Here is a 14,758-nt window from a genome sequence, read left to right as displayed (position 1 = left end):
CGAAACACAGCAGTTTTGTTCTAGCGTATTTCGATATGTGATGCGTTATATTTTGGATTGGCAACCGTATTAATTCTGTAGGACGGTTTGTTTGTATTGGCCCTGCCTGAGATTTTTTTAGTGGCCCAGCCAAATTTGAACAACCTCTCCTAACAATGATCAAATACTATTTTTTTTCACAGCACAAAGCTATGATGCTAAATATGCTAATATGCTAAATGACCTGTACTGGTCAAAATGTCAGCATTGCATTACAATTTCAGGATATTTGGAATTCAATATGGGGACACTATACAATTTTGGCAAAAAATAGGAAAATGTAAATTTTGTTCTGAGGCGGTCATTCTTGTGTAGATTTGATGAACGGTTGGCTCGGAAAAATATATATTGAGTAGATATCATAGAAAGGGAATCAATGCTCCCCAAATTCTAAGATTGCATGCGCTGTCGATTTCCATATAAATAATCGTTCATAAGTACACACAGCAAGTGGAAAATTTTCGTATTTTGGAGGAAAAATATTCGAAATATCAGAGAACACCTTTCTACTTTTGTAGAGCAAGTTTTTGGAGAGGGAGCAATTCCCCCCGAATATTTTTAAATTCAATTTTTTACTCTAAAAAATCGATTGTGTATCAATAACAACAACGATTAACAGACTGTCACACATCACAAAAGTTAAATTATATATTTCATGGAGAGTTTGTGCGAAAGCCGCACAAGTTTGTTCATTTTTGGCTGTGGTACATCGGAAATGAGAAAAGGAGATCAAGTCTTCCCTGTCTCCCCTACTTTCTCGAGAAATTCCTTTGGAAACTCTAGGAAGAAAATGTTAAAATTCCTTCGAAATTTCACTCAGGAATTTTATTCAGAACTTCCTCCAGGATTTCTTTCGAGCATTCTTTTAGGTATTTTTTCGGTAATTCCTTCGGATTTATTTATTAGTTCTTGCAGAAATTCCTTTGAACCTTCGGAGATTCTTTTTGAAATTTCTTCGTAATCTCCTTTGCTCTTTCTTTTGGGTAATTCTTCAGCAAATCCTTGAATAATTCGTAAATTTCATTTGGAAATTATTTTGGGAAATTCTTGAGAAATTCCTAACGATTTTTTTCAAGAAATGCTTTGAAATTTCAACTGGGAAATTTTAGAAAAAAAATCCTGGAGGTATTTCCAAACGTATTTCAGGAAGAATTTCCGAAAAACATCCTGAATAGTATTGGAACAAGAGTTTCTAAACGAATTTTTGAAGGAATTTCCTAAGAAATTATTAAAAGAATCCTCGGAAGAATTTCAAAACCATTTCCTAATAAAATTTTCATAAACATTTTCAGATTTCTACAAGAATTTCTTCTGGAACATCTGAAGGAATTCTTCCGGGGGTTCTGCCAGGATTTTCTCTGGAAAGTCCTTCGAAAATTCAGGCAGCACTAAAACAAAACCCTGTTTCGAACCTGGAATTAAGATTTGCCAAAAAAAAAATAAAAAATGGGGAATTCAGTCGTTCCATCATCATACTTCTTCGGATATTCTCGAGAATTCCTTAGGAATTTATTTCAGGAGTTGCTTCGAAATTTTCTTCAGTAATCAGCCATGTGATGTTTCATGAATTTGTTTTAAAGTTCGTTTGGAAAATCCTCTCCCAGAAATTAATTCGGTTAGTCACCCAGAGATTCTTTCAGGTAAACCTTCGAAAATTTCCTTCAGGAATTCCTTCAGCAATACTTTCAGCAATTCTTCCAGGTATTCCATCGGAAATTTCATACCATTGACTCCCGTTATGCCGCTGGAATTTCTTTCTTTTCTTTCAGGAATTACCGAACGAATTTCTAAAAGAATTTCCGAAGGATCTGCTGAAGCAATTTCCGATTTTTTTTTATTCACTGTGAAATCCTTCAAGAATTTCTTCGGAATTTCCTCCAAGGGTTTTTTCGGCGAATAATCAGGAAATTGCTTTGAAGATAGATCCAGAACTTTTTTAAGGAAAAACATCAAGATTCCTTCAAAAATTCCTTTAGAAAAACCTTAAGGAATACTTGCGTCTTGAGAATTTCTAAAGAATCTCCTTCCGAGAGTTCTTAGAAAATTCTTTCTGAAATTCCTAAACGAATTATTATATGAATTGAGAAATACCATCGGAAATTGCTTTGAAAACTTGGTCGGAATTCCACGAAAAATTCTTTGGAAATACCTACCTACGGAAATTGCATCAGAAAAATCTTCCGAAATTCCCTTAGCAGTATTCCTTGGCAAATTTCTTTATAGTTTCTTTCGGAAATGGATTCAGGAATATCTGTGGAAATCGGTTTAATAATTCCTTCGACCTTTTTTTGGCTTTTTGGCTTTTGCTTTTTTTGCTTCAGCAATTATTTCAGTAATTTCTTAAATAAATTCTTCCAGTATTCCTATTATAATTATTGGAATTCTTTCGAAATTTCTACAGAACTTCAACTAGGAATTCTTTCGGATTTTTTAAATTCTTTTCTCCGGAAATTCAATTAGAAATTTTTAGAGACCTTCGGATATTCTTCGTGAGTCACTTCTTAAATTCATTCAGAAATTCTTTTAAGATCATTCAGAAATTTCTTGAAGAGTTCTTTCATATTCCTCATCTGGACATTCCTTAAATACTTCTATCAGAAACTCTTATGAAAATTTCTTTAGAATTTCCTATTTCATTCTTTAATAAATTCTCGGAAAAATTCTTCCAACCAAATTCCCGGAATAGTTCCTGCAGGAATTTCGGAAGAAATTTCATATGGATTAACTAAAAGAAATTCCGTAGGATTTCTTGGAGGAAGTTTCTAAGGTATTTCAGAAGAAATTGTCAAAGGAATTTAAAAGGAATTCCTACAGTGATTTCCAAAGGAATTTCTAAAAGAATCTCTGAAATTTTTTTCTGAAGATTTCGTAAAGGATTTTCCGATGAAACTTTCGAAATTTTCTTAGAATTGCTTCTTTGAATTTTTAAAAGAAATGTCTTGGGGAATCTCCAAAGGAATTGCTGAATTTATCTCCGAAGTAATTTCCAGTGAATTTTCTGAAAAAATCCTTTGACTAAATTTCGAAAAAAATACTTGATGGAATGCTCAAAGATATTCTTGGTCAAAATTTAACGTTGGAAATTCCTTCAGGAGTTCCGTTGTCACTTCCGGTAGTAATTCGTTTTGTCCTAAATTTGTGGGAGACATTTTTGCTGGAAAATCCGGAAAAAAAAACTGGAGAAATTTCGAAGGAATGAAATTTACGAAGGAATGAAATTTCCAATGGTATCCGATGGAATATCTGAAATAATATTTGAATTGGATGTTTTTGGAAAAACATTCCAAGGATTTTTTTTGTCTTTATTAGCGAGACTTTTAGCCCTAGGCTGGCTCGTCTCGCATACAAGGAATTTCTAGAGACCTTTTTAATAAATTAGACGATTGCATTGCATTTTATAGACGATAGTTCTGTTGTTATGGAGTTTGTTAGTTAGTTGTTGAAACGCAGTGCTCGCCCGTTTTTGGAAACACTTGATTTCTACCTTCTACAGATTCTAGAAAACTTTCAAACTTCATTTTATATCTCTAATACCATTAATCAAAAACGGGGGGAAGCAAAAACGGGAGCAAGGAAAACAGTCGTCTTCTTTCCCATTGGTATAGATAAGTTAAGTCCTGGGCTTATGATTCCTGCCCCAGTACTGTCATTCATTTTTTATCCATCTGTGTAGAACATAATCGATCCTGGTGGAATATTTGGCCCCTCTCATTCCCACATTTGGCGGTCTGTTTAAACTACTGTGAATGGTATATCTAGGGTCAGGCTCTTTCCATCCAGCCTTCGTTCATTACTGTGATAGGATTAATAGGAAAATCTCCTAATGTCCTAAAAGATTGCCTTCTAAAAACTCATTACACTAATCTTTTTCAGTTTTCATTCGCACGTTTTGATGCAGTGGTAGCTCACTAAGAGCTGCTTCTAATGCTGGTTGGTTTAATATATCAAATAGGGCAGCGGTTCTCAACCTGGGGTACATGTACCCCTGAGGGTACCTTCGCTGGCCCTAGGGGGTACCTCGGACAAAAATGCATAATGGCGGACGCATTAAATTTCAATCAATACTTATTGATAAAGTTTTGATAATTGTGTATTTTTTTGTTTCAAAACTTTGTCTTGTACATAATATGCATGGCGATCAGTAAATCAAAGCCAATTCAATCCTGCCCTCCTCAACCAGCACAGCGTATGAAGGGCTGCGGTACAAAATACCAAACGGACAAAACGTCGAATGAGCGAATTTGAAAAACAATTTTATGTAATCTACCTGATCTAAACAAAATGTTGAATAATATGTTAGGACAGCGGTTCTCAACCTGGGGTACATGTACCCCTGGGGGTACCTCGGATAAAAATGTGTAATGGTAGACTTGATACAATTCCAATCAAACCATATTGATAATATTTCGATAATTGTGTACTTTCAATTTTAAAACTTTGTCTTGTACGTAATATGCATAGCGATCAGTAAATCAAAGCCAATTGAATCTTGACCTCCACAAGCAAAGGCAATGGTTACAAAAGATCGAACGAATGAATAATCTTCTTTGCAATCTACCTGATCGAAACAAAATGTTTCTTAAGAATAAATAATATGTTTCTTAACTAAAATCTAGAATTCAATGGTTCGAAAGCCTTCGATTGAGAGGCATCAAGGTTTTTTTTTTCGAAAAGCTTGGTTGTTTCGTTGCAAGAGGATTAGAAGCATCTTTCTACGCTTCTCGGGTGCGTTCTTCCAAACTGCTCGAAGCCCATTTTTTAGGAGGCCGTTCAGAGGCCTGGAGGACTTTTTTCAAAAGGTCTGGAAGCCTCGTTTTAAGAGGCTCGGAGGACTCCTGTCAAGACTCGGAAGCCTCCCTTTAAGAGGCTCGTGAACCTGCTTTTAAGATTATCCTTTCAAGAAGCCCGGAAGCCTCCTTTCAAGAGGCCCGGAAGCCTCCTTTCAAGAGGCCCGGAAGCCTCATTTCAAGAGGCCCGGAAGCCTCCTTTCAAGAGGCCCGGAAGCCTCCTTTCAAGAGGCCCGGAAGCCTCCTTTCAAGAGGCCCGGAAGCCTTCTTTCAAGAGGCCCGGAAGCCTCCTTTCAAGAGGCCCGGAAGCCTCCTTTCAAGAGGCCCGGAAGCCTCCTTTCAAGAGGCCCGGAAGCCTCCTTTCAAGAGGCCCGAAGGCTTCTTTTCAAGAGGCCCGGAAGCATTCTTTCAAAAGGCCCGGAAGCCTTCTTTCAAGAGGCCCGGAAGCCTCCTTTCAAGAGGTTGGAAGCCTCCTTTCAAGATGCCCGAAGCCTCCTTTCAAGAGGCCAGAAGCCTCCTTTCAAGAGGCCCGGAAGCCTCCTTTCAAGAGGCCAGAAGCCTCCTTTCAAGAGGCCCGGAAGCCTCCTTTCAAGAGGCCAGAAGCCTCCTTTCAAGAGGCCCGAAGCCTCCTTTCAAGAGGCCCGGAAGCCTCCTTTCAAGAGGCCCGAAGCCTCCTTTCAAGAGGCCCGAAGCCTCCTTTCAAGAGGCCCGAAGCCTCCTTTCAAGAGGCCTGGAAGCCTCCTTTCAAGAGGCCTGGAAGCCTCCTTTCAAGAGGCCCGGAAGCCTCCTTTCAAGAGGCTGAAGCCTCCTTTCAAGAGGCCGGAAGCCTCCTTTCAAGAGGCCCAGGCCTCCTTTCAAGAGGCCCGAAGCCTCCTTTCAAGAGGCCCGGAAGCCTCCTTTCAAGAGGCCCGGAAGCCTCCTTTCAAGAGGCCCGGAAGCCTCCTTTCAAGAGAAGCCTCCTTTCAAAAGGCCCGGAAGCCTCCTTTCAAGAGGCCCGGAAGCCTCCTTTCAAGAGGCCAAGCCTCCTTTCAAGAGGCCCGAAGCCTCCTTTCAAGAGGCCCGGAAGCCTCCTTCAAGAGGCCAGAAGCCTCCTTTCAAGAGGCCCGAAAGCCTCCTTTCAAAAAGCCCGACCGCCTCCTTTCAAGAGGCCCGGAAGCCTCCTTTCAATAGGCTCGGAAGCCTTCTTTCAAGAGGCACGGAAGCCTCCTTTCAAGAAGCCCGGAAGCCTCCTTTCAAGAGGCCCGAAGCCTCCTTTCAAGAGGCCTGAAGCCTCCTTTCAAGAGGCCCGAAGCCTCCTTTCAAGAGGCCCGGAAGCCTCCTTTAAAGAGGCCCGGAAGCCTCCTTTCAAGAGGCCCGGAAGCCTCCTTTCAAGAGGCCCGGAAGCCTCCTTTCAAGAGGCCCGGAAGCCTGCTTTCAAGAGGCCCGGAAGCCTCCTTTCAAGAGGCTCGGAAGCCTCCTTTCAAGAGACCCAAAAGACTCATTTCAAAAAGCCCAGACGCCTCCCTAGTAGCACACATGTTCCATATAGGTTACTGTAACTCACATGTTAGAAAAATTAATCGCGATCAAGTTGCTGCAACCATTTTTATCAGACTTGCGCTGCTCGGGCCCCCTTTCAAGGGGCCCGGAAACCACGTTTTAAGGGGCCCGGACGCCTCCTATCAAGAGGCTTGGAAGCCTACTATCAAGAGGCTTGAATGTATTCTTTCAATAGACTTGGAAGCCACCTTTCAAGAGGTTTGAAAGCCTTTTTCCAAGATGCTCGCAAGCCTTCTTCAAGTGGCACGGAAGCCTCCTTTCAAGAAGATCGGAAGTCTTCTTTCACGAGGATCGGAAGCCTCGTTTTAAGTGACCTGGCCGCCTTTCGAGGAACTCGGAAGTCTCCTTTCAATTAGCTCAAAAGCCTAGTTTCAAGAGGTTCAGAAGCCTCCTTTCAAAAGTCTCTGATGCCTTCTATCAAGAAGATCGGATGCGTATTTCAAGAGGCTCGGAAAGCTCTTGCGAAGAAGCTCGGAAGCCTCTTGCAAAGGCTCGGAAGCCTTCTTCCAAAAGCAAAAAGTAGGGGGTACCTCAATTAATGCAAAAGTTCGAAGGGGTACCTCTCATGAAAAAGGTTGAGAACCGCTGTGTTAGAAATATGCTTTTGAACTAAAATCTAGATTCTAAAGGTTCGGAAGCCTCCGTTTGAGAGTCATGGAGGCTTTTTTCAGAGAAGCTTGGTTGCTTCGTTGTAAGAGGATTAGAAGCATCCTTCTACGTCTTCTAAGCAGCTCGAAGTTCGCCTTCTAAAATGTTCAGAAGCCTTCTTTCAAAAGGTTCGGAAGCGCCCTCTCAAGAGGCTCAAGAGCCTCCCAAGAGGCCCGGAAGCCTCGTGTTAAAAGGGTCGAAAGCCTTATTTTGAAAAGCTCGGAAGGCTCCTTTCAAGAAAATTGGAAGCCTTCTTACAAAAAGCTCAGAAGACTTCTTTCAAGAGGCTCGGAAGGTTCTTTTCAAACGGCTCGGGAAGCTCCTTCTTACAAAAAGCTCGGAAGCCTCATTTTGAGAGGCTCGGAAGGTTCTTTTCAAAGGGTTCGGAAAGCTCCTTTCAAGAGGCTCCGAAGCCTATTTTCGAGAGGCTCGGAAGCCTCCTTTCAAGAGGCTAGGAAAGATCTTTTAAAAAGGCTCTAAAAGCTCCTTTCGAGATGCTCGGAAGCCTCCTTTCCAGAGGCTTGGAAGTCTACTTCCAAGAGGCTTGGAAATCTCCTGCCAAGAGACCCGGCAGCCTCGTTTTAAGAGGGTTGGAAGCCTTCTTTCAAGAAACTCGGAACGCTCCTTTTAAGAAAGTCAAAAGCCTTCTTACAAAAAGCTCGGAAGCCTTCTTTCAAAAGGTTCTTTTCAAAAGGCTAGGGAACCTCCTTTCAAGAGGCTCCGAAGCCTATTTTTGAGAGGCTCGGAAGCCCCCTTTCAAGAGGCTCGGAAGGATCTTTTCAAAAGGCTCGGAAAGCTCCTTTCAAGAGGCTCGGAAGCTCACATTTAATAGGCTTGGAAGCCTACTCTCAAGATGCTCGGAAGCCTCCTTTCCAGAGGCTCGGAAGTCTCCTTCCAAGAGGCTTGGAAGTGTCTTTCCAAGAGACCCGGAAGCCTCGTTTTAAGAGGGTTAGAAGCCTTCTTTCAAGAAGCTCGGAACGCTCCTTTCAAGAAAGTCGGAAGCCTTCTTACAAAAAGCTCGGAAGCCTTCTTTCAAAAGGCTCGGAACGTTATTTTCAAAAAGCTAGGAAATCTCCTTTCAAGAGGCTCCGAAGCCTATTTTCAAGAGGCTCGAAAGGTTCTTCTCAAAAGGTTCAGAAAGCTCCTTTCAAGAGGCTCGAAAGCCTACTTTTAAAATGCTCGAAAGCCTTCAAGAGGCTCGGAAGCCTCCTTTCAAGAGGCTCGGAAGCATCTTTTCAAAATGCTCGGAAAGCTCCTTTCAAGATGCTCGGAAGCCTACTTTCAAGAGACTCGGAAGCATCTTTTCAAAAGAATCGGAAAGCTCCTTTCAAGAGGCTCCGAAGCCTATTTTCGAGATGCTCAGAAGCCTCCTTTCAAGAGGCTCTGAAGGATCTTTTCAAGAGGCTCGGAAGCCTACTTTCAAGAGGCTCGGAAGCCCCCTTTCAAGATACTCGGAAGACTCCTTTCCAGAGGCTTGGAAGTATCCTTCCAAGAGACCCGGAAGCCTCGTTTTAAGAGGGTGTGAAGTCTTCTTTCAAAAAGCTTGGAAGGCACCTTTCAAGAAAGTCGGAAGCTTTCTTAAAATAGCTCAGAAGCCTTCTTTCGGAAGCTCGGAAGGTTCTTTTCAAGAGGTTTGGAAATCTCCTTTCAAGATGCTCGGAAGACTCCTTTCCAGAGGCTCAGAAGCCTCCTTCCAAGAGGTTTGGAAGTCTCTTTCCAAGAGATCCGGAAGCCTCTTTTCAAGCCTTATTTTAAAAGCTCCTTTCAAGAGGCTCGGAGCTTCCTTTTAAAAGGGCCGGGAGCCTTCTTTCAAAAATCCCGGATGGCTCCTTGAGGCTCGAAAGCTTCCTTTCAAGTGAATTGGAAGCCTCTTTTCAAGAGCCTCGGAAGCATCCCTTCAAGAAACTCGGAATACTTCGTTCATGAGGCTTGGAAGCATATTTTCTATAGGTTCAGAAGCATCCTTTCAAGATGCAAACAAGCCTTCGTTTAAGTGATGCGAAAGCCGGCTCGAGAGGCTCGAAAGCCTATCTACAAGACGCTCAGAAGTATCTAAACAAGAGGTGCGGAAGTCTGCTTTCAAGAGGTTCAGAAGCTTCTTACAACAGGCTGGGAATTATTCTTTCAAATGGCTTGGAAGCCAACTTTCAAGAGGGGGTTCAATTATTACGAAAGTTTGGAGGGGTACCTCTCAAGAAAAAGGTTGAGAACCGCTGAAATAGGGCATGAACCATTTAAAAAAAAAGATAACAGCTTTTTCGTTACGTTATAGACCTCAGGTCTTTGATTATGCATGTAGGCTCCAGGATATCCTTGGATGACCTGGAATGGAACAATTGTTGAAGGCAAATGATGAATATACAAAGCATCTTTTTTGTTCTTTGGGTTTCTAAAAGGTCCTTCTTATAGGCTTACTTTTAGAAGTCAATAATTTCTCAAATTCTTTTTACGTCACGTGCCATAAAAAGGAGGCCGTAAAACAAAGTGACGTATAAAAAACTGCCGTAAAAAGAGGGTTGAGTTGCCCGGGGGTAGCCATAATATGCATGCTAGCTACATAATTTCAAAATGCTTGCTTCAGAAGTAAAAACGAATGTTTTAGCTAGTTTTATTTACGAAACACGAAGCTGATACCTGTTGCTTGTCATCTGGTGCAACAGAACTACAATTTGTTGCTCCTTGGTGAAATGCATTTTACTTCACCCAGAAGTAGTACACTCATAGTATTAATTGAAATGCTAGAATCTATCAACCCGATAAAACTATTTATTTCCATAAATATCAGAACAAATGGGGTGTCAAAATACCCGAGACAAAAATTAACTTTGACACCTGCATAAATATTTTCCCCAGCCTAAAATCCCCAAAGCAACGCTGTCCGAGCGCCGTTATACCTGTCCGACGAGAGCCACCAGCAAGCACACTCCCATACACACAAAAATATAAGATACGATATAGTGGAGGCCCCTGCTCCAGTCAGACAGTGGGTGGCTGGAGGTGGTGGAACCAAAAACACACAACCTGGGGCCCACTCCCCATCGGTGTCGGGCGCGTGGAACCAGCTCAGAGCGGGAGAATCAAAACAAAAACAAAACCGCCGCTTCTCTCCGCCACCAAAGAACGGCATGCTTTCGCGGGCGTCGCGGTCTCACGAGCGGCAAAATTCGCGACAACTCACGCGAGAGCTCAGTCAGTAGTGTCCCGCTCTCGTGATAGGAATTTGGCTTGCGCATAGAACGGCACACTGGCACTGCAAACTGGACGGATGGTGGACTTTCTAAGCATGTGTGTGGCCGCCGTCATCACCCTTCGTCACCTGCCTTGCCCTGGGTTGCCGCGAAGGGGAGGTACGCGACTAATCGCGAATGTGTGAATAAAACGCGATCGTGAGCGGGAGAAGAGAGCCCGAGATTAGAATGCGTATGCTGAGGACTGCGCCTTGAGAGTGTGGTAGTTGTCGCGTATGTAAATTTGATGAGTGTTTTGTTGTTTGTTCTGCACACTTTCCCCGGGAGGATGCGAAGGGTGAGTGTGCGAAAGGACTCGTCGCGTCCGTCCGTGTAGTCCGTTCGTGTTTTGGTTTTGGGTAAAGGAGATGATGATGGAAATGGTCCTGGTAGCCGTTCACATATGAGCGCGTGTGAGCGAGAAAGGATAAGCACACATGTGTGGAAAGCGGGCGGGTGGGCCTCGTCGTGTGTGGGTTCGGAAAATTCGATCGGTACATAGTGGGCACATTAGCCGGATGGGAATAGAAGGATTCGGACGTGGAATAGGACAGTAGTTAGTAACGAAGGAGTTTCGCAGTGGTGGTGCGTGTGTGTGAGTTTGTGGTGGACAGGTCCTGACGGTGGTCATAGATAAATGTACTGAGATTTGAGTGGGTGACGGTGCGGTAGTGGGAGTGCATCGTGGGAGGAAGCGAACGATCTGTGGAGAGATATCCAAGTCCACATCGTTCTCCCGCTCTTGGATCATGGGGAGAAGAACCGCGCTGCCGGTCTGTGGGTGGGTGATTGGGTTTGCGGGGACTGAATAAAGCCCGAAATGAGGCACGACGACGTCCTCCTATGTTCTGGCACGGACTGGTGTTTAGTCTTGGTTGTTTTATGCTCACGTTCGCCTCATCGTCATTGTCGTCATCATTGTCAGTGAGCATAAGCGTTGTCGGCGGCAACGACGGTAAAAGGAAAAGCAGAAGAGATGTGCTGTTTTGGTTGATGATCGTGTTGTGCCTACTACAAGACAACGACGTGGATCTTGGCCAGCGGTGCATGAGAGACGGAGAGAGCGAGGACGGGTTGGGTCTGGGGCTGTGTGGCCGGTTGGATACTCCAGCGACGTGCGCTCTCCGTTTGCTGTGGTCGATTCTGTTGTTGTTGTTGGCGGCGGCGATGTAGTCTTCGTTGTTGAGTCGAGAGGAGTCATCGCGCGCGCCAAGCCACGACACGACGGTATGATATAACGTTTTTGGTTGGACTTGGCACATTAGATGCAAACGGACTGTCGCGAAGTGAGGATGTCATAGTGGAAAGTGCTTGACTTTTTGCGCTGCTTTGCGAATCGGCTACTTCGCGCGAATTCTCGGTACGTCTTCACTTCATCGGGGAACCCGGGTCCAGTGGACGAAACTGTTGACCTCGGTCATTGGACTCCGGATTCGGACCAATGCTAAATAATCAAAACGAATAGTGACTTAGTGCAATTAACCATCTGTATTACTGAAATGGAAATTAAATCTTAATGGTATCGTTGAACTAATGCAACCATCGGAATACGAAACGTTGAAAATTCTTGAACCCTCCGTGATTAACATCTCCCAAACAAAAACAAGTGCGCCGTTCAGCAGAAAAAAAGATGCCGCTGTATGCGGTGCGGTGAAACTCCGCATCCAAGCATGTGATTCAGTGAATCCTTACGCTTTCGAGAGGATACTTGCCGTTGTCTCGTTGGCATAAGCCATAAAAAAATGATCCCAGTCGAATACCCGGAAGATAACAAGATGCAACAAAGTGTGTAAAAGCAGAAAAAACGCGGCGTGATTGTTTGCGTGTGAAAGCGACGAGGGGAAATTTTCCTCGAAACTGTTTTTTTTTTGTCTCGCCTTTGTCAGAGTGCAATACACAAACGGAAGAATCCTTGAATGAACCCCTCCTGTCGCGACACCCCCTTCGTTCCCGCGTGTCGCGGACGGAAGTTAATTGAGTGAACCGGAGAAATCTACTACAAGGGATGGTTCGAAGATAAAAAAAAATTGCCACCCATCGGCGCTAATTGCGAAGAGCCGCCTCACGAATACTATTTTAGCCTCCAGCCAACTGGGGAAACACCGGAAAAGAGAGTGATCTTTAAAAAAACACAAGAAAAAAAAAACGCGTTGAAATTCGCGGAAAATCAGCTGCTTTACGCGGAAACGGTGCGAACAGTGAGACGGAAAAAAGAAAAGAAGCAGAACGCAACTTGTAGTAAATGACGATTGGTGTGGAGTGAAGTGGAGCGCGGTGCGCTATTATCAGTGGGTGCAGCCTAGACCAAGGAAGTTCTTTTTTTATTTAGTTGAACAAGAAAAAAAGGACGACGTCGACGACGTGCTTTCGCCGTCGCCGCGCACAAACACACGTACACAAAGTGGAGTGAAGAACAACAATCCTGCCAAAATGAGAATTAAAATGCCAGCTGTTCGGATCGCACAAGGTAAGACAGGGGAGGGGTCGTGGGCCTATCCGCGAATTTTTTTTTCCACCACGACTTTTCTTTCATTCGCGATGACTTTAAAGTGAACTTTTGGGTGCGTCGAGGAATCGATTTTTCCTTCCGGTAAATTACGGTTTGCGAAAAGGGGACGGGGTCGGTGGGTGGCGACGTGGATGGGAAGCTGGGTGTGCTGCTTTAAAGCTGTTGTCGGAATGTACGAATGACTTTAAGTTGGAAATCGATTTGTTGCCGGCGAGGTACTGCGATTTTGGAAGATGATATTCTGTGTTTCATGATGTTTCAACACTTATTGATAAGAAACTTCATCATTGCAACGATACAATATAGGTCAACTCTTCAAAAAATCAAATGTTCTCGAATAATTCCACTCTAAAGACATCTAAAATCGATCGAGCTGCAATTTATTGTTTACACTTGCACAATTATTCAATTTTAGGCATAGAACACACTAATTCACTGAAATACCGGTTTGATTTTACAGCGTTGAAAAATCAAATCAAAGTCTACTGTTTTGCTATGTTGACATTTAAATATAAGAACGAGAAAAAGATAGGTTGGAAAAACATTCAATGATCGAAGGAAGGAGAGCGAGCTCTCTGCAAACATGTTTTGCCAAGTTTGCTGTCAAAATGACGTTTCGTTGCTAAAATTCAGCTAAAGAATAATGTCATTGTAGTCGAAATATTATAACTATAGTTTCCGTTTTGCAGAGTTGTTGGCTGCGTGCATTCTGGCATGCTGCAAACATAAAAACTCGGTGTGTATGCCGGATTACTCGTTTTCTAATCAATAGATGGACCTTCCTTTCTACATAGCTTTTTTTCTCTTTACTATACAAAATTTAATTAGATTCGTTCCAATCGTAGTTATCCTAAATTACTTGGTCTGTTAAAAGAACTTTCTTCGTAAACGGGCTTGGTAGTGATAACGCTACAGTTTCTGCCTCATACGCATGAGGTCGGACTGTGCACATTGAGTGAAATCCCATGGTCCCATCCATTGGTTCCATGTGCAATTGGGATTGCTCTGGTCATCGGCAACTACGAAGCGTACGGTCATTATGCCCATGCTCATGTTTCTTTCGTATCTGTTCCCTCTTTTGTAATGACTTTCTTGCTTCGTCTATTGTCGCTTTCTTAAGTTGGAGTGCGTATCTCAAACTTAGTTGAAATCTACCCAAACTCTTGGAGTCCTGCAAGTGAGCGAACTGACAATCTACAAAACGCTCATTAGACCGGTAGTCCTCTACGGACACGAGACCTGGACGATGCTCGTGGAGGACCAACGCGCACTTGGAGTTTTCGAAAGGAAAGTGCTGCGTACCATCTATGGTGGGGTGCAGATGGCGGACGGTACGTGGAGGAGGCGAATGAACCACGAGTTGCATCAGCTATTGGGAGAACCATCCATCGATCACACCGCGAAAATCGGACGACTGCGGTGGGCCGGGCACGTAGCCAGAATGTCGGACAGTAACCCGGTGAAAATGGTTCTCGACAACGATCCGACGGGCACAAGAAGGCGAGGTGCGCAGCGGGCAAGGTGGATCGATCAGGTGGAAGATGACCTGCGGACCCTCCGTAGACTGCGTGGTTGGCGACGTGTAGCCATGAACCGAGCCGAATGGAGAAGACTCTTATATACCGCACAGACTACTTCGGCCTTAGTCTGAATAAATAATAATAATAGGTGAAAAACTTCTGCTCTTCTTCACTTCACCTTAATTCCACCAAAGATTTAAAAGTGCGAGATAGCCCACTCTTGATTATCCCAAACAAGTCGCTGGCGAACAATGTTTCTATAGTGCAGCGCCAACTGGTGATTGAAAGTCTAACTATTTTAGTAAAAATGATCTGAGGGGATGCTCTTTCAGTCTTATAAAGCAGCTAAAACGTTATTGCGTCTATTTTCCGACGTTTCGGTATATATTTCACCTTCTTCAGGGATTTAGAGGCTACGTTTTGATTAAAATAACTTTGACTTTTCACTGTACTTTGATTAACGACATAATAAACAAACAACATGTTGGC

At 43.4% G+C, this 14,758-nt stretch overlaps 1 protein-coding gene across 1 annotated transcript in view; it reads left to right on the top strand.

Moving 5' to 3' along the window:
• Positions 1-12,524: 12,524 nt before the first annotated feature.
• LOC134225390 (myb-like protein Q) overlaps positions 12,525-14,758 on the top strand; it is a 237,970-nt gene continuing 235,736 nt past the window's right edge. The window contains exon 1 of the mRNA XM_062705424.1: positions 12,525-12,707. Within this exon, the coding sequence (XP_062561408.1) occupies positions 12,671-12,707 (37 nt within the window). The 5' untranslated portion in view covers positions 12,525-12,670. The remainder of the gene's footprint in view (positions 12,708-14,758) is intronic.

Source organism: Armigeres subalbatus, chromosome 3 (genome assembly GCF_024139115.2).
Source record: "Armigeres subalbatus isolate Guangzhou_Male chromosome 3, GZ_Asu_2, whole genome shotgun sequence".
Lineage (NCBI taxonomy): Eukaryota > Metazoa > Arthropoda > Insecta > Diptera > Culicidae > Armigeres > Armigeres subalbatus.
This window is presented reverse-complemented; position numbering and strand designations above follow the sequence as displayed.